Source organism: Carcharodon carcharias, chromosome 4 (assembly GCF_017639515.1).
Source record: "Carcharodon carcharias isolate sCarCar2 chromosome 4, sCarCar2.pri, whole genome shotgun sequence".
Lineage (NCBI taxonomy): Eukaryota > Metazoa > Chordata > Chondrichthyes > Lamniformes > Lamnidae > Carcharodon > Carcharodon carcharias.
In genome coordinates, this window is record NC_054470.1 from 15555394 (window position 1) to 15574405 (window position 19012).

Genomic DNA, 19012 nt, shown 5'->3' on the forward strand with positions numbered 1-19012 from the left:
TTGTGGTCTCAGTTCCACTTTCCTGTCTGCACTCCGTAACCCTTGACTCACTTGTCTAACAAAAATCTATCTAACTCAGCCTTGAATAAATTTAAAGACCCAGCCTCCGCTACCTTCTGGGGAAGAGATTTCCATTCTCTAATAATCCTCCGAGAGAAAAAAATTTCCCAACTTTGTCTTAAAAGAGAAACCTCTTACTCTTAAACTATGTCCCCGAGTTCTAGTTTCCCCAACAAGTGGGAACACCCTCCCAGCATTCACCTTCTCCAGTCCCCTCAAGATCTTATATGTTTCAATAAGATCATCTCTCATGGGTATAGGCCTAACTATTCAACCTTTCACTCCAGGAAAGAGTCGTCCCAGCCTCCTTCCCACAGCACACTGGAAATACAACACCTACCTTTTAACCTTTTCCCTTTCCACTGTTCTGGACCCCAAATACTCCTTTCTGATAAAAAAAACAGCAAATTATTTGTAGCTTTTTTCAAGTTAGTATACTGCAGCCACTGATCACAATGAGGTCTTAACACTGGGGAGACCAATTGCAAACTAGGTGATTACTTTGCGGAATTCCATCATTCAGTCCACACATGAGACTTCCTGGTTGCCTGTCATTTTATTTTATGCTATACTCCCACTCTGACCTCTCTGCCCTCATCTTTTAATTAAGCATTTACATCCTTCTGGACTAATGGAGTTCAACAATTTTGGATGGTAACCACAGTTCCCATTTTTTGTCAACAGCAGCAGTTGGTAATGAAATAAAAACTGAAAATGCTGGAAATACTCAGCAGTTAAGAAATCGTGAGTAATTCCAAAATTTTGTGTTTTAACTTCAGATTTCCAACATCTGCAGTGACTTTTATATTTCTGTTGGTAATGATTCTGTTATCGCAATGTAGGCCTCCTCTAGACCTATGGTTTGCCTCTGTACTTGTCCAAAACCATCTCCTCCTAACTTTCAACATCATCCCTTTTGTCACTTAACATTTATTGCCTTCTCTGCTATCACAGATCTTCCCTTCTGTTCTTGCCTGCCTCTTCCCTTTTCCTACCTCTGAACGTGCTGAAAACCTATTACATCTCCATCTTCTCCCAGTTCTGATGATGGGTTATTGACCTCAAACATTAACTCTCGCCACAGATGCTGCCTCGCCTGCTGAATTTTCCCAACATTTTCTGTTTTTATTTGAGATTGCCAACATCCACAGAATTTTGCTTTTGTGCTAGAACAGTTTTAGATCTGGACCAGCATGTTACTTAATCTTAAAATATGCATACTGTATGGTGTAAAGCAATTTAGCCATCAGCTGTTTAAGCATTTAACCAAGTAGAGTGGAATGAAAAAAATTAGATCAAGAATGTAACTGGAATTTAACAACCATCAGCTCATTGTGAAAGCGGTGAAGGTGGCAAATGGTCTTTAGCCAGAGACATAAATAAAACAGTTTATGATTTTAATCTGAGCTTTTTTGGAGTTTAGCTTCATCTGGAAAACTATGTTCTGGTCACTACAATTCAGTGCAGACACTGTTGATTTTGGATGGAAAGCATGAAGGACGATTAAACATAGAGACACCTAAATTAAAAGGAGTAACAAAGATAATTGGAAAGTTTGTACTGGAGAAAAAGGCAGCTGAGGGGGGGGGGAAACCAAGATTCTAAAGGTTGGAGATAAATTGAATATTAATAGATTGTTTTACAGAACAGTAATTGTCATCCCAAATAGTTATCAGCTTGACATTAAGAACTACTCCCAAAATTGAGTCTTACTCAATTTCAAGAGGGAATTCAAGTTTTTGGTTTTAGGAAAGAAGTAATTAAGTCAAGTGCTTCTAAACTTTTGGATCAAACAGAAGGCCCTTGCCAATGTTGTACATTCCAGCCACTTATAATCACATGCATTCCACCAACAGTCTAAGCATACAAATGCTACAAACTCTGGATACCCTATAGTGGACGAGCCAGTATTGTTGGGAGAACAGAGGAGCAATACTTAAGGTCACATCTAGCCCAAAACTTTGTTTGTTCTCTTCATCTAGATTGCCTGATCCACTGACCATTTCCATCATTTTCACAAAATAATTAAGTATGATAAAGGGCTTTTGGCTGATCTTAGTTCATCTATCCAGAATGGTCCTGAAGATAAGAACATAAAATAATAAGAAATAGGGCCAGGAGAAGACCATATGGCCCCCATTGAGCCTGCTCCACCAATCAATATGACCCTGGCTGATTTTAAATTTCAACTCCACTTTCCTAGCCGCTCCCCATATCCTCTGACTCCCTGAGACATCAAAATATTGTCTATCCCAGCCTTAAATATAGTCAACAATGGAGTATCCACAACCCTATGGGATAGAGAATTCCAAAGTTTCACAAGGCTTTGAGCAAAGGTATTTGTCCTCATGTCAGTCCTAAATGACCAGCCCCTTATCCTTAAACTGTGTTCCTTTGTCCTAGCTTCCTCAGCTAAGGGAAACAATCTCACAATATCTACCCTGTCAAGTTCCTTCATAATCTTGAATGTTTGAATGAGATCACCTCTCATTCCTCTAAACTCCAGATAATTTTCTCAGCCTCTCATCATAGGACAGCCCTCTAATCCCAGGGACCCACTGAATTATTGTTACAAAAGTCAACTTACCTTCCCGTCGAGAGCAGAGGTTGGAAACTCCCAAGTCCCGATAGAACTCAGAGTTTCCATGCATGCGCAGACCAGGAGCAGGCTGCACATGCGCAATTCTGCAGTGTAAGTTCTTTGGGTCCAGTGCACCTGTGCATAAGGAAAAATGGCATGGAAACCTGGGTCATGTGACAGGAGCAGAACTCCATTGAGGGCAAAGCCTCAGGTCAGGGGCAGGGAGAGGGGGCAGGATGAGGTCCCAAAAGAAGTGTCTCAGACAAGGGACAGGGACAGGAAGAGCTCCCAGTTCAGTTAAAAAGAGAGGTGCAGAGAAAGAGGCTTCAAGCAGAAAAATGGCTGCAATTAGCAGACTTTAAGTGGAAAGGGTTCAGAAGAAGCACTGGCAATCGAAAAAGGCAACAGAAGTTTGGTGATTCTGTGCTGCGGGCCGTTAGGTAGTAGTAGTAGTAGTGGAACAGTAGTGTTCTGCTTGTCGTGGCCAAACAGTTGAAGTTGTGTTTCTGAGTTGGTGCTGAATGCAGGTTCAGGAATCCTGGGTAACGGAGTCTTGTCACGGGAGACAAGATTGAATCCTGCCAGGCGGGCTGCCATTGAGCCGTTGATGAGGCCATCCAATTTGGAGCGACTTTTAGAGAGAACTTGCAGAGGTGAAGACTGGATTCCTTTGTGAGAGAGACAGAGTTTCAGTGAGATTGGTTGACTCGGTGTTTACTGACGTCTGGGTGAGTTGTTCAGAAATGCCTGGACTCTGTCTTGGTTGGCCCTTTTATTTGTTGTGCATTTATTTTTGTTTGTTCAAAACCCATGGAATCTTGTGGCTTTATTCACTTAGCACATGTCTTGAATCTTAAACTTTGCCTACTTTAAACATTATTGGTCCCTAACCAGATCTTAACAAAAACAATATTTCATTGGTTCTTAACAGTTCCTGGATTTTTAGCCTCTCTGTCCATGGGTCTCTACCATTAATTGATTAGTCCTAAATTTGCCCCTTGTCCTTTCCATGCAATTTGAAAAAAGTGACAACTTATATTTATACAGCACCCGTGACATAATAAAACTTCTCAAGGTGTTCCACAGGAGTGTATGAAATTAGACATCGAGCCAGGTAAAACAATATGAGGGCTGAGGATCAAAAGCTTGGTCAAAGAGGTGGCTTTTAAGGAATGTGTTAAAAGAGGAAAGCGAGATAGAGTCAGAGAAGTTTAGGGAGATAAAAATAGATAAGAAAACTAGATAAATGACAGCCTATAAGGGCAGGGAGCTACCAATCCAGTGCATGGCTGCAGCATTGGCAAATGTGCACATGTGGAACTGCTCCTGGTTGATTGGCATCAGGAGCTGAGAGGGTTAAATGCAGATCATGGAGAGCTTCAATGATGCACTTCAAGACCGAGGCAAGTACTTTCAGGCAAGATGGAGCTGGCCAATGATCAGAGTCTGGAGGTGAGCTTTTCTCAGGGAGAATGATCTCATCAAAACCTACAAAATACTTAAAGGAATAGAGAGGGTAGATGCAGATGTTTCCCCTGGCTGGGGAGTCTAGAACCAGGGGACACAATTTCAAAATAAGGGGGAAGCCATGTAGAACCGAGATGAGGAGAAATCTCTTTACTCAGAGAATTGTGAATCTTTGGAATTCTCAACCCCAAAGGGCCGTGGAAACTCAGTCACTGAGTGTGCTTAAAGTGCAGATTGATAGATTTCTGATTAACAATAATGTAAATGGTTATGGGGATAGTGTAGGTAAAAGACATTGAAGTGTTCGATCAGCCATGATCGTATTGAATGGTGGAGCAGGCTCAACGGGCTGAATGGCCTTCTCCTGTTCCTATGTTCCCGACATGTTAAAAGGGTGAGCTCATGTGGAGCAGCAGTGAAAACAGCACAAGGCATGTGTACATTTAAGGTTATTTATTAGATTTGTGCAGTCTTTATTTGCACTTTGATTTTGCAAGTATATACAATGTAATTTCAAAATTTCAACATATTTAATACTTGGATTTTAATGCTTTTTATGAAAAGTCAAGCCAATTCTAATATAGGTTTTGTTACGATACCAGCTGATGTTAATACTGGACGAGACAGATCCCAAAGTGAAACTGGTTTAATAGATCCCAAATTTTTTTTCGAAACCGTGGAGAAAAGTTACTGAACAAATTCACAGGAGTTTGCTCTTGAACTTGTGGCATAAAGAATAAAATATTTATTAAAACAATAAAAATGAACTATATTACACCAGTCAAAAAGGTGGAAAGATCTCAATACGAACACTAGAAGATGATTCAAATATTCACTGTTCGTTCACCCCAGCAATATCTTTAGACACATAAAATACAGACAGATGAACAATTTACAATAACTATCTTATACTCTGACATTCAGGATATGTATGAGGTACATGTGAATTAACAGGCAAACTGTGGTCAAACACACCACACTCCAAAATAAATGAAAGATGTGACCAAAGCAGATTTCATGGGTGTCTCAACAATCCACCCAGATGTTTGTCACATTGTGAGCCATCCAGTCTCACTGAAACTTTGCTCTTTTCATGAAGGTTTTCAATCTCCACATTTGAAGAACTTATCTTGGAATTCCCTTCAAACGCTGCTCCCACATGGACAGCTACAACAACAGCCCACCTCACAGGGTTTCAATCATCTTGCAAGATTCCTTTCCCTTGGATCCCCGACTACACTCAAACTTCACCTTCCAAGCACAATTTCAGATCCTCGGCCGTGCAAGCAGAACACCACTGCTCCAAAAAGTCCGCAGCAAGGAGCCACCAACCTTCGGCTGCCTCCTCGGATCTTCAGGGCTTCAATCGTGCCGACTTTGCTTCAGGTCTCCCTGTAGCTCTTCCTTTAACTAGGAAGCTAGCTGTCCGCCCTTCTCCTTCAACTTTACTTATCTGTAGCTTATCTGGAACTTTCTTCCAAGACCTGCTTCTGATAACTGTCTTTGTCCCTGCCTGGGACTTTCTTCTGGGACCTCTCCCTGTCCCCCTCCTCATGTCCTGCTCGCATTACTTTGCTGGAATGGGGCTCCGGTTCAGGTCACCTGACCTGCAGTTTTAACACTGTTTCATTTTTTTGTTTCTTTTCTTCTGCATAGATATGCAGGGCTTGTTCCCGGCCTGAAGAATGTAAAAGGCACGAACTGCACATGTGCAGCCATTTCCCGGCTGGCGCATGTGCAGAAGGTCCAAGACTCATCGGGAACTAGAGTTCTTGACCTCTGACTTCAGATTCAGGTAAGTTTTTCAGTTTCATCACAGTTTTGTTTCCCCATTTTTTCTCATTCCCTCACTGAAGGTGTTTATTCTTGTTGAGATCTAATGCCACGGATGCTGGCAGACTAGGATTTGAACCTGGGACCTCCACTGGCATAGTATTACACTGAAGTGGGTCTTTGCACACTAGAATCTCTAATCAATTAAAAAATCATGCATGTGTGTGTACGTCCTGTCAGCGTTTTACATTATAAGTTTGTTTAGCGACATTTATAATGAAGTTCCACAGTGGAACTTCGGTTAAATATAGAGATGAGAAAATCTGGGGCTGTTCTCCTTAGAGCAGAGAAAGTTAAGGGTATATTTCACAAAGCTGTTCAAAATTATGAATGCTATTGATTAGATAAATAAAGTTAAGCTGTTTCTGGTGGCAGAAAGGTTGGCAAACAGAGGACACAAATTTATGGTAATTTGGCAAAAAAAATTAGAGGGTAGCAGATTTGTAGACCAGCAAAAACCTCATCTACAATTCTGATGGTCATGGGATTGAAATATTTAAACATAAATGCCGCTACCTACAATGAATCCCAAGATATGTATGATTGAAGGTGTCCACATGCAATCTTGATTTAACATTTTGAAATGGGCATTTCAGATATTAGTTATTTGTGCACTTCCAAAGATTAGTGTTGAGACAGTATTTTCTGTTCCTGCCAGAGATGCAGCTAAATTTTAGATTTTTAGAAAGATGACAATTGTAATACAAAGTCAAGATTCTGTGATTTTAGGTTGGGGTTTTGTGTATTAAGAAAATTGAAAATTAGGAACGTGTTTCATCAGGTTATTAAATCCCAGCTCTAGGAATGAGGTCGAGAGAGGATACAGATCACTGTACTTCCCACAAGATGTGGCGACTTTCTGAGATCCCTTTTGGTTTCTCCATATTTTCTTTCTCCTTTCTTTACTGTTTTTCCCTTGGTGGTTCTTGCAATACCATATTGTGAATCACAAAAAAGCAGTATTTAAATTAGCAAGACAAAAGCAAAATACTGCAGATACTGAAAATCTGAAGTAAAACAGCAGATCAGGCAACATCGGTGAGAGAGAAAAAAGTATGACAACAGATTCTGATGCCATTGTAAAGCTATGAAAAGGGGTAACAAACTACATTGTTCATGTTAAGCAAAGAGGGCAAGAGAAAGGAAAGGGGGTAGGTTTGGTTTCATTTTATATTTAATGCATTTTAAGATGGTATAATTATCATAATAAAAGGTTTTTTGCTACTTATACCAAATTTTATTTTTATTATAATTGTCCTTTTCTCAATCATTTACGGCCAGTCTCCCTATACAATTTCCATACCCAGATGTGGCCCTCCAGCCGAATAGTTTTCCTACCCTGGCTTAGGGCCTAGACAACCAAAGGCATGGCCACCAATAGTGGAATAATTAAAACTGGGGATGCTCAAGAGGCCAGAATTAGATGAGCACAGATATCTTGGAAGGTTGTAGGGCTGGAGTTGATAACAGAGATTGGGAGTGGGGAGTCGTTGGAAGGATTTGAAATCAAATTTGATCATTTTAAAATCAAGGTTTTGCTTGACGGGGAACCAATGTAGGTCAGATAGTACAGGGGTGTGGGTTGAGGACTAGGTGCGGTAAGGGTGCAGGTTGCGAAGTTTTGGATGGCCTTAAATTTACAGAGGGTAGAAAGTAGGAGGCCAGCCAGGAGCATATTTGAATAATCAAGTCCAGAAGTAACAAAGGCATGGAAGAGGGTTTCAGCAGCAGATCAGCTAAGACAGGTGTGAAGTCCAGCAATGTTAAAGGTAGGTAAAGGCTATCTGGTTTTGTCTCAGACAAATGCCTGGAAGAGGAATGATGTCAGTAACTAGTGAACGGAGTTTGGAACAGGCACCAAAGAAAATGTCTTCCCAATCTATAATTGGAAGAAACCTCTGCTCATCTGGTACTGAGTGTCAGGTAACAAGTGGGGGAATCGAGGGAGGTAGTGAGGTACAACCAGGCATCATCAGTGTACATGTGAAAGCTAACACTGTGTATTTGGATAATATTGCCAAGGTAGATGAGAAATAGGAGGTGGCCAAGGATAGATCCTTTGAGGACACCAGGGGTAACAGTGCAGGAGTGAGAAAAGAAACCATCGCAAGTGATATTCTGGCTACAATTAGATAGATAAGAATGGAAGCAGGTGAATGCAATCAGCTGAACGACAGTGGAAAAGCATTGGAGGAAGATGATCTGATCAACCATGTCAAAGGCTGCAAACATGTCGAGGAGGAAGGGGACACAGACAAGGTGTGAACTGACCAGTGCAGTATACAGTTCTGTTCAACGTTCTCTGATTGGACTCTACTGTTTTGACTATGCAGTTAACATTCTCTTCGTGCTGTTAATTGGATGGGCATGTTAAGTCAAAGACTCTGAGGTCTATCTCAACCTCAGCTTTCACAATGCCATTTGTAGACCATGCGGGTTGCTCATTTTCCTTTCTTTGAGCACGACATCATATATGTATTAATTTTTACCTACAATATTGCCCACTTACATTTATTTGTCCAAGTCATTGACAATTCCTGATCTGCCTTCTTCAATTCCACTGCATGCTAGTATTGTATCATATGCAAATTTGACCAATTTACATCAAGCCTGAGTCTAAATTCTGATGTAAGTTAGAAATAGTCATCTGATCACTGAGGACCACACTTAGAATTTTCCCCACCTTGATACATAGAAACATAGGATGGTCACAGTGCAGAATGAGTCCATTCAGTCTATCCTATCTGTGCCAGCTCTTTGCAAGAGAAATTCACCTAATGCCACTCTCTTGCCTTTTCCCAATAGCCCTGCAACTTTTTTTCTCTTCAGGTAATGATCCAATTGTCTTTTTAAAGGCACGATTGAACCTGCGTCTTAGGCAGTGCATTCCAGATCCTAACTACTTGTTGCGTGAAGAGGTTTTTCCACATAGCACCACTATTTTTTTTGCCAATTATCTTAATCGGTATCCTTTGGTTCTCAATCATTCCACCAATGAGAACAGCTTCTACTCTCTCTAGCCAGTTCGTGATTTTGAACACCTCTATCAAATCTCCTCTTAACCTTCTCTTCTTCAAGGAGAACAGCCCCAGCTTCTCCGATCTATCCACGTAGCTGAAGTTACTCAACTCTAGAACTTTACACAGAATTGTTACATCACAGGAGGCTATTCAGCCCGTCATGTCTGAGACAACTCTCTGAATGAGCAATGCACTTAGTGCCATTCCCCTGCCTTTTTCCATAACCCTGCACATTCTTCCTTTTCAGATAATAATCCAAATCCCTCTTGAAAGCCTCAAATGAACATGACTCCACCATACTCTCGGGCCGTGCATTCCAGATCTTAACCACTCGCTGCATGTCCCTATTGCTTCTTTTGCCAATTACCTCCAACCTGTGCCCTCTCATTCTCGATCCTTCCACCAGTCAGAACAGTTTCTCCCAATCTACTTGTCCAGACCCCTCATGATTTTGAATACTTCTATCAAATCTCCTCTCAACCTTCTCCCCACCAAAGAAAACAGTTCTCCAAATTCTCCAATCTATCTCCATAACTGAAATTCCTCATCCCTGGAACCGCTCCTGTGAATCTTTTCTGCAATCTCTCTAATGCCTTCACATCTTTCAAGGACTGGATGCAATGAGACCAAACTAGCGTTTTATACAAGTTTAATATAACTTCCTTGCTCTTTTACTCTATGCCACTATAATAAAACCTAGGATGCTGTATGCATTATTAACCGCTCTCTCAACCTGTCCTACCACCTTCAATGACTTATACACATATACACCCAGATCCTTCTGCTTCTGCAACCCCTTTAGAGTTTATTCCCTAATTTTATATTGTGTCTCTGCGTTCTTCCTACCAAAATGAATCATTTCACGCTTCTCAGAAACTTAGAATCATGCAGCACAGGGGGAAGGACATTCAGCCCATCGGCAGGTGATAGGTCTTTGAAAGAGTGTCCCAATTAATTCCACTCTTCTGTTCTTTTTTTCTCTGCACTGAATTTCATCCATTTGTCTGTTCATTCCACCAACTTGTCTGCGTCCTTTCAAAGTTCTAAGCCATTCACCGACCGTTCACAATGCTTCCAAGTTTTATATCATCAGCAAATTTTAAAATTGTGCCCTGTACATCAAGGTCGAGGTCATTAATATATTTCAGGGAAAGCAAGGATCCCAAAACCGCCTCAGGGAACTCCACAACAAGCCTTCCTCCAGTCCAAAAAGACAACTGTTCACCGCTACTCTGCTTTCTGAAACTCAGCCAATTTAGTATCCATGTTGCCACTGTTCTAACTTTGCTCAAGTCTGTTTTGTGGCACTTTATGAAATGCCTTTTGGAAGTCTATGTATATCACATCAACAGCATTACCCGCATCTACCTTCTCTATTATCTCATCAAAAAACTCAAGCAAGTTAGTCAAACACAATTTACCCTTAACAAATCCGTGTTGGCTTTCTTTAATTAATCCACATTTCAAGTGACTGTTACCGTATCTACTCGAGTAATGGTCGATCTCACGTAAAAGTTGAGTCTCTGATTTTTGGTCAAAAAAACATTCATTTTTCAATATACCTCATACATAAGTCAACTCCCAACTCTTAGCCAAAAAATGCAAACTCTTTGTACTTAATACATGCTTACCGCTGAAGTCAAACTCACCCAGGTGCAAAATTACTGGAATAGCACAGCATTGAAGCCGGCTGTTCAGCTCCTTATGTCTGAACACATCAACACATGATGTCAAGGCTACCACTCACTGGTGCGTGTTGCATTCTTGCCAATCCTGTCCTCTAACATGGCAACATGGTATCAAGAAGGAATGGTAGATGCACAGCACAGTTCAAGGTTAAATTTGTTAAGATTGCAGAGCAGACAAATAATTGTGCAGCAGCTAGAGAATTTAAGATTTTGGAGAAGACCATTGGAAACTAGAGGAAACTCTCAACAGAGCTTAGCCAGATAACTAAGAATAAATGTGCAAAAAGAGAAAAACCTAGCATGTGATCACAGCTGGAAGATGAAGTTGCAAAATGCGACAATGAAAATCGCCAGAATGAACTCCCAGTTTTTCAAAGATCTATCCGAATGTTCACCCTGAAACAAGCAGGAAATTTATGCATTGCAGATTTCAAAGCCAGCCCTGGATGGCATACCAATTTTATGAAGGGAAACAATTTTGTACTGCAACAAAAGACCAAGAGTTCACAACGTCTCCCAGCAGAACTTGATGACAGGCTTATCACATTTCAATGGCTTATAATCAAACATTGACAAAAGAATGGATATGGATTGGCCTGTATTGGGAATGTGTGGATGAGACGCTCATGAATATTGACACGCCAGCCAGTCAAACAGTTAGCAAAGTTGGAGAAAAAAATAGCGTTAGTGAAGCCAACTGGCCATGAAGAGAACAGATTCAGTTATGCTATTGTGTATGTTTGACGAGACTCTAAGCCAATGGTGATATTCAAGAGAAAAACCTCCCAAAACTGTAATTCTCACAAGAAGTAGTCATCCACGTTCACGATAAAGGATGAATGGATGAAGGTGGCTTGAAATTATGCCTGGGGAAAGTTTGGAGTTTCTGACCAGGAAGATTACATAAAGAAAAAAAAGTCTTCTTATTTGGGTGATGTTCAGATCACATCTTGTCGATGATATGATGATATCATTGCTCAAGTTAGATTGCAAAACAGTGATAGTGCAGTGCGATGAAGGTTAAAAAAAAGCTAACCTTAAGTTTAAATCAAAACCAGAGTTCGGGAACTCCAGTTTCCAGAGGGCGTCAAGACTTCTGCGCATGCGCTGGCAGGGAACTAGCTGCACATGCGCAGTCAGAGTCTTTTTCCGTTTTTATGTCTCCTCCGCATGCACCAGTCAAGAAAGAGCTGCACATGCACAGCTCATCCATTTTTACCTTCTTCAACCAGGAACAGGCCCTGCGCACATACGCAGAAGAAAAAGATGAAGAAAAGTAAAACAGTGCAAGACTGCAGGTCAGGTGACCTGAAGAGGCATGCCATTGCAGAGAAAGTGTCCCAGGGAGGACATGGGGGACTGAAAGGGGTCCCAGAAGACAATCCCAGGTAGAAACAAGGACAGAAATCAGAAACAGATCCTGTTAAGTAAAGTTGAGAGAAAGGAGCAAAGCAATCGGCTCCAAATTAAAGAGAGAGCTGCTGGAAGCAGACCTGAAATAAAGTGGGCTCAATAGAAACCCTGAAGATCCAAGAGGGCAGCCAAAGGTTGGTGACTCCATGCTGCGGGTTGTAAGGACAAAGGTACTCTTTGGAGCAGTTGTGTTCTGCTTGGGACAGCCGAAGATCTGAAATTGTTCTTGGAAGATGAACCTTGAGTGTACTCGGAGATCCAGGGGAAAGGAATCTCAAAAGTCAAGATTGAAGCCCTGGAGGTGGATTCTTGATGAAGCTGTCCGAATGGGAGTGGCTTTTGGAGAGAATCCCAAGGTCAGTTCTTCGAAAGTGGAGGTTGGAAATTTTTGTGAGAAATACAGAGTTTGAGAGATCGGTTGGCTCATGGTGTGATTTGCGTCTGGGTAGGTTGTTGAGAAATCCATAGAATCTGTTTTGGTTACATCTGTCATTTACTTTGGAGTATGGTGTGTCTGACCACAGTTCGCCATTTGGTGCACATGTACCGCATTCCTGCTCTGAATATTAGAGAATAAGATAGATACATTAAGTTGTTTTATCTTTCCTAATTTGTATATGGCTGTAAATATATAGCTAGGGTGAAAGAAGAGTGTATATTTGAATCATTTTCTTATGTTTGTATTGAGATCTTTCCAACCTTTCTGTCTGGTGTAATATAGTGCATTTTTCTTGTTTAATAAATGTTTTTTTGTGTGCTAAAAGTTCATCAGCAGACTCCTGTGAATTTGTTCAGTAACTTACCATCACGTTTCTAAAAAATAGTAGAAATTCGGATCTATTAAGCCAGTTTCATTCTTGGATCTAACTTGTCCAGTATTAACATCAGCTGGGATCGTAACAGCAGTGATTCCCAGTGGTCTAATCAGCCTTGTTCTTCCATTGGATTTCTCTCTAAATAGGCCCTTCAAGGATAGCATGAAAAAAAAAATAGAATAACTGGATGGTCAGAAGAGAGCAGATATTCCCCAAGGGAGACAGCATAGAGGCTCCAACATTAGCAATCTTGTGTGAATGGGTTGTAGGGACCTAGGATGAAATCAGAACGGAGACTGCCTCAAATCATTCAAGACATGTGGGATATTCAAAACAATTGATGGCACAGAAAATGATTTTTTGTGGAATGATACGGTCAATAACAACGTGATTTCTGATGAAGATGATGTTGATGATCCATGTGATGATGCCATTCAAGAAGCAGATTGAAACATGCTATTTGGTTCTGAGGATGAGGAGGAGGGTGATATTTATGGATCTTATTACACGTTCAGTGCATGCTCTGCAGGTAAGTAGTTTTCATTTCATACTGTGAAAAGGCTGAGTAAAATTGTACAAATTTGTATAAATGGCTTTTGTTTTTGATGAATTTGATAATTTAGAATACAGAAATTAATGTCTGCATCCATGGAGGTTATTATTTATTTATAGATAAAAATTTAACAAAAATATTTTTGGCTCCTTTTGTGGGCGGGGTTGGCTGGAACAGTATGAGACCTGGCAACTACCAATAAGGGAGGCGGTGGCATAGTGGTATTGTCATTGGACTGGTATTCCAGAGACCCAGGATAATGCTCTGGGGACCTGGGGACATTCACCACGGCAGATGGTGAAATTTGAATTCAATAAAAATCAGGAATTAAAAGTCTGATGATGGCCATGAAACTATTGTCAAATGTTGGTAAATACCCATTTGGTTCACTAATGTCCTTTAGGGAAGGAAATCTGCTGTCCTAACCTGGTCTGGCCTACATGTGACTCCAGACCCACAGCAATGTGGATGACTCTTAATTGCTCTCTGAACAAGGGTAATTAGGGTTGGGCAATAAATGCTGGCCGAGCCAGTCATGCCCACATCCCATGAACGAATAATAAAAAATCATACTCCAAGCCAGTCACATTCATTTTCATAAAGCACATTAACTACAGCTTCATCAGAAAGTTGAGTGGCCACAATTATTATTGCATCCCAGATATGGATCTTTGCAGTAGTGTAACATGACCCTCTCATCTCTCCAACTTCCAGTCCTTTTTGGACAGCTTCTAATCTTTTGAATGTGGAGGGCATCAAACAGAGTTTTTATGTCGATATTGAGACCTACCTACGAAGGCCTATATGCCAACAGTATAATGAGCAAAGTGGATAATAAAGGTGATTTGTGTTAAAGATTCAAAGTTAACAGATGTAAATCAGCAATCAAATCAACGTTACAATATTGTTATCTACATTGCCATGACTGGGGTTTCTGCACTTTACAGATTACAGATAACGGGCAGAAGTTTACGCATTGCGGGCATGTGGCCAACCTGAATAGATGTGAAATAGTGCGAAATAACATCAGGCGAGTGTCCCGACATCATCCCACACACAAGCAATCTTCAGGCCGGCGGGTGGGCTTCTAACAGCAGTGCGCGCCCGCCGACAATTAAATGGGCAGTTAAACCCATTAAGGAGGCAATTGAAAGCAATTTTTCATGGCCTGTCCACTTTTACGGTTGGCAGATAGGCCAAGCGGCCAGGCAGACTTTACATTCTTGCTCAAACCTTAATTCAGGGCGGGATGAAATCTTCGTGGGGAAATACAATACAAAGAGATATCTGGGGACTGTTTTTTAATAAGGTATGCTTTCAGGTGCTCGATTCTGCTGCATGGACATATTTTGCAGCATTTTTGTTGTTTTTGTTTATTCTGTGGTGGTCTACAGCTCCCTGAAGCAGCTGTCTGCCTTCAGGGAACTCAGTGGATGTGCTCACCAGCATCCACTGTGACATCAGTGCCCATCTTCTTCCTGCCCCCACCAGCAGTGCTGAGCTCAGCGTGCGTTTCACACTGGTTGGCTGCTAACTGGCGTGAAGTCGTGGTCAGGGGCCGATCGCAATCGGGGGCCCATTTCCGTCTGCTTCCGGGCCCGCCAATCGCACGTACCTGACAAGCAAAAAATTCAGGCCAATGAGTCGCAAATATAAATAGAAAGATGCTTACCGTACTAGGCAGTTTATGGCAAAACTGACAGTCAGTTGTCTAATACTTCTTATGTCCAGGGCAAAGCAGAAATGGTGTGCTGATGCCGGAATGGAGATCTTTGGTGCTGATGCAGAATCAGATAATTTGGAAACTGGAGCTGGACCATATTGTGATTCCATTGAAGAAGCCGGCACTATGAGAAGTCAAAAAATGCAACAATTGTAACATTCAATGTTTGCACTTGGTACAGTGAAAATTGTCAGTAACATGCAATATTTTAAAAACTTATATTAAAGCATCGTGATCAAACAAAACACTTGTGTCAGGCACAACATGACCGCTGTAAAGCTTGCTGAATACCATAGTGCAACTTAAAAGTTTATGAAGTTCTTTGTAGAATCAATGGCACTTTTTAACTAGGTTGCAACATTACAGGGTGCAAAGTCCAAGCTGTATGTTAACTGATGGAGACGGTTTCTCAACCCTGGCTTCAGAAAATTCAAGTTAGATATGCTACTTCTTTCACTGTAAAATGCATTCAAAATTGTTTGGTTTGGCATGAGACATTATATGGACAGCTTCAAGTTTCTTTCAATACAACGCTTTACAGCTAACATTCGACATATTGTCCATTACTGTCTTACCTTTGAGACTCTGCTCATCACAACATATATTCAGCTATTGATTTGCTCAACCGCACCCTCACCTCCACCTTGATACCCGAGTTCCCAATAAAACCATTGCACACTCTCACCCTGGCCCTCATCTCTTTCAGTACAAGGGCACAGATTTGAAGGGATATGGTACGCAACTGGTTTCGCCATTCACCACAAGATTTAGCTGGATCACTTAAAACATTAAATAAAAACAGAAAATGCTGGAAAAACTCAGCAGGTCTGACAGCATCTGTGAAGAGAGAAACAAAGTTAATGTTTCGAGTCAGCATGACTCTTCTTCAGAGTAGAAACTGTGGCCCCATCTTCAAAGTCCCTTTCTTCTCCCAAGACCTTGACTGTGTTGCCACCTTCCAAATCTGTGCCCATCTTTCCTGGAACTCCATATTTGCATTCCTGTCACAGTGCCAAAACAATTCTTACCAAAATCACAAATTACATCCAACGTGATCGTGACAACAGTAAACTATCCCATCTCGTCCTTCTCAATCTGTGTTTAGCCTTTGACACAGCTGACCACACAATCCTTCTTCAATGCCTCTCCACTGCTGTCCAGCTGAGTGGGGCTGCACTCACTTGATTCCATTCTTATCTATCTAATCGTAGCTAGAATATCACTTGCAATGGTTTCTCTTCCCGCTCTGTTACCTCCGGTGTTCACCAGGAATCTATCCTTGTTCCTCTATTTTTCATCTTCATGCTGTCCCTCAGCCGCAATATCCAAAAAACATGTCAGTTACTACATGTATACTGACGACACTCAGCTCTTTCTCACCACCACCTCTCCTGACTCCACCAATGTTGTTAAATTGTCATGCAACTTATCTGGCATACACTTCTAGATGTGCAAAAATTTCCTCCTGTTAAATACTGGGAAGACCAAAGCCATTGTCTTTGGTACCTGCTACAAACTCCATTCCCGAGATACCAACTTCACAACCATGGTGTCATATTTGGCCCTGAGATGAGCTAATGATCACATATCCATGCCATCACTACAAATACCACTTTCACATATGTAACAGTGCAATTCACCCACCCCTATTCCCTCAAAACCCACTACCTCAGCTTAACTGCTGCTGAAACTCTCATTCATGCCTTTGTTACCTCTAGACTTGACAATTCAAACACACTGGTGCCTGGCCGCACAGATTCTACCCTCATAAACTTGGACAACCAAAACTCCGCTTTCGGTGTCCTTACTCACACCAAATCTGTTCATCCATCACCCATTTGTTCATTGACCTACATTGAATTGAGGGAGCCAAAATGCCTCAATTTTAAATTTCACATCCTTGGCTCTATTGCTGCACCCCTCCCTTTTCTGTAATCTCCTCCAGCCTCACAACCGTCCAACATAGCTGCATTCCTCTAATTCGGACCAAGCATCTCTGATTTTAATTGTTCCACCATTGTTGACTGTGTCTTCAGATATCTCTTTCCTGAGCTCTGGGACCCCTGCCCTAACCTTCTCAGACTCTGTTTCTCTTTCTTCCTTTAAGATGCTCCTTAAAACCTCCCTCTTTGGCCAAGCTTTTGGCCACCTGCCCTAATACTGCCTTATGTGGCTTAATGTCAAATTTTGCTTTATAACACTCATATGAAGCACTTTGGGACAATTTTTAACATGAAATGAGATATATAAATTCAAGTAGTTGTTAGTGTATTACAAAAGAATCCATGAAAATCCTTAAATCAAATACCTGGTAACTTAACAAGCCAATGAAAGAGTTAAAGTTCATCACAACTGAAAACAGTTTAAGTGGGGGTCAGCTTTCCTTTTTAACTTAAAAGACATAAACATTGAATACATGGAAATGCCTGTCCCCTTACACAGCCTCACTCAAGAACATGGCATTTAAAATCTTATTTGATAATTGAAATAAAATTAAAAACACTTAATTCAAAATGACACTCACACAAGTCGGTTTAATGATAATACAAAGCTAGGTGAAAAGGTAAGCTGTGGAGAAGGCACAGAGGCTGCAAAGTGATACGGGGGGTTAAGTGAGTGTGCGACAAGATGGTAGATGGATTATAATGTGGGGAAGCGTGAAGTTGTTCACTTTGGTCGAATAGAAGGGCTATTTTTTTTAAAAGGCAAGAAATTGGTAAATGTGAACGTTCAAAGAGATTTGGGTGTGCTCATACATGGAACACAGAAAGTTAACATACAGCTACAGCAAGCAATTAGGAAGGAAGGTGGCATGCTGGTCTTTATTGCAAGGGGACTGGAGTACAGGGATAAAGAAGTCTTGCTAGCGTTGAACAGGGTTTTAGTGAGACCACATCTGGAGTACTGTGTGCTGTTCTGGTCTCCATGTTTAAGATATGCTTGCATTGGAGGCAGTACAGTGAAGGTTCATTAAATCGGTCTCTGGAATGAGGGGGTTGTCCTATGGTCAAGAGTCTGAGCAAATTGGGCCCATTTTCTCTGGAGTTTAGAATGATTTAGAAGACGGGCGATCTCATTGAAACCTACAAAATTCTGAAGGGACATAATAGGGTAGACACAGAGATTGTTTCTGCTGATCGAGGAATCTAAAACTCGGGGGCACAGATAAGGGATCAATTATTTAGGGCTGAGATGAGGGGAAATTAATTCACTCAAAGCGTTGTGAATCTTTGGAACTCGCTGCCCCAGAAGATTGTGTCTGCTGCATCACATTTGAAGCTGGGATAGACAGATTTTTGATCTCTCAGGGAATCAAAGGAAATGAGGAACAGGCAGACAAGTGGAGATGAAAGCCAAGATTAGGCATGATCGTATTGAATGGCAGAGAAGCTCGAAGGGCCATATGGTCTATTCATGCTCTTATTTCTCATGTTCTTGCAAAAGTATTGCTTGACACATACTAGATTTATACAACATCTTGAGGATAATGGACAAGTAATCCATTAGATTTTCATGACTATAATTGCTCAATCTAGGAAAAATTAGGGACTAGAGGCTCATTTTCCTAGTTTTATGTTGCTGCTATTCACATTATAATGCACCAAGAATGTTCAGCAGAGTAATTTGAGATTTCATTACGTATTTGGCAAGTAAATAAGACTGTAAACAGGAGTCACATAATTCTGTCTTTAAAAAAATGCATTATATAGTGCTGCCTTCTCAAAAGAGTTCCATTTCAGCCAAGAGGGCAATGAGCAGACTTTTCTCCAACTGCTGAAAGGCCTATTCTGTGTTTCACTGTCCAGAAATATATTTGCAGCAAGGCATGGCAATGTGGGTTTACAGTTCAAAATTTAGC

General features: G+C 41.1%; 1 protein-coding gene across 1 annotated transcript in view; it reads right to left on the reverse strand.

Annotated features, from left to right (window-relative positions):
* LOC121277359 (centrosomal protein of 120 kDa) overlaps window positions 1-19012 on the reverse strand; it is a 126232-nt gene that overhangs the window by 69057 nt on the left and 38163 nt on the right. Inside the window, exon 10 of the mRNA XM_041186736.1 lies at window positions 15103-15277. Within this exon, the coding sequence (XP_041042670.1) occupies window positions 15103-15277 (175 nt within the window). The remainder of the gene's footprint in view (window positions 1-15102; window positions 15278-19012) is intronic.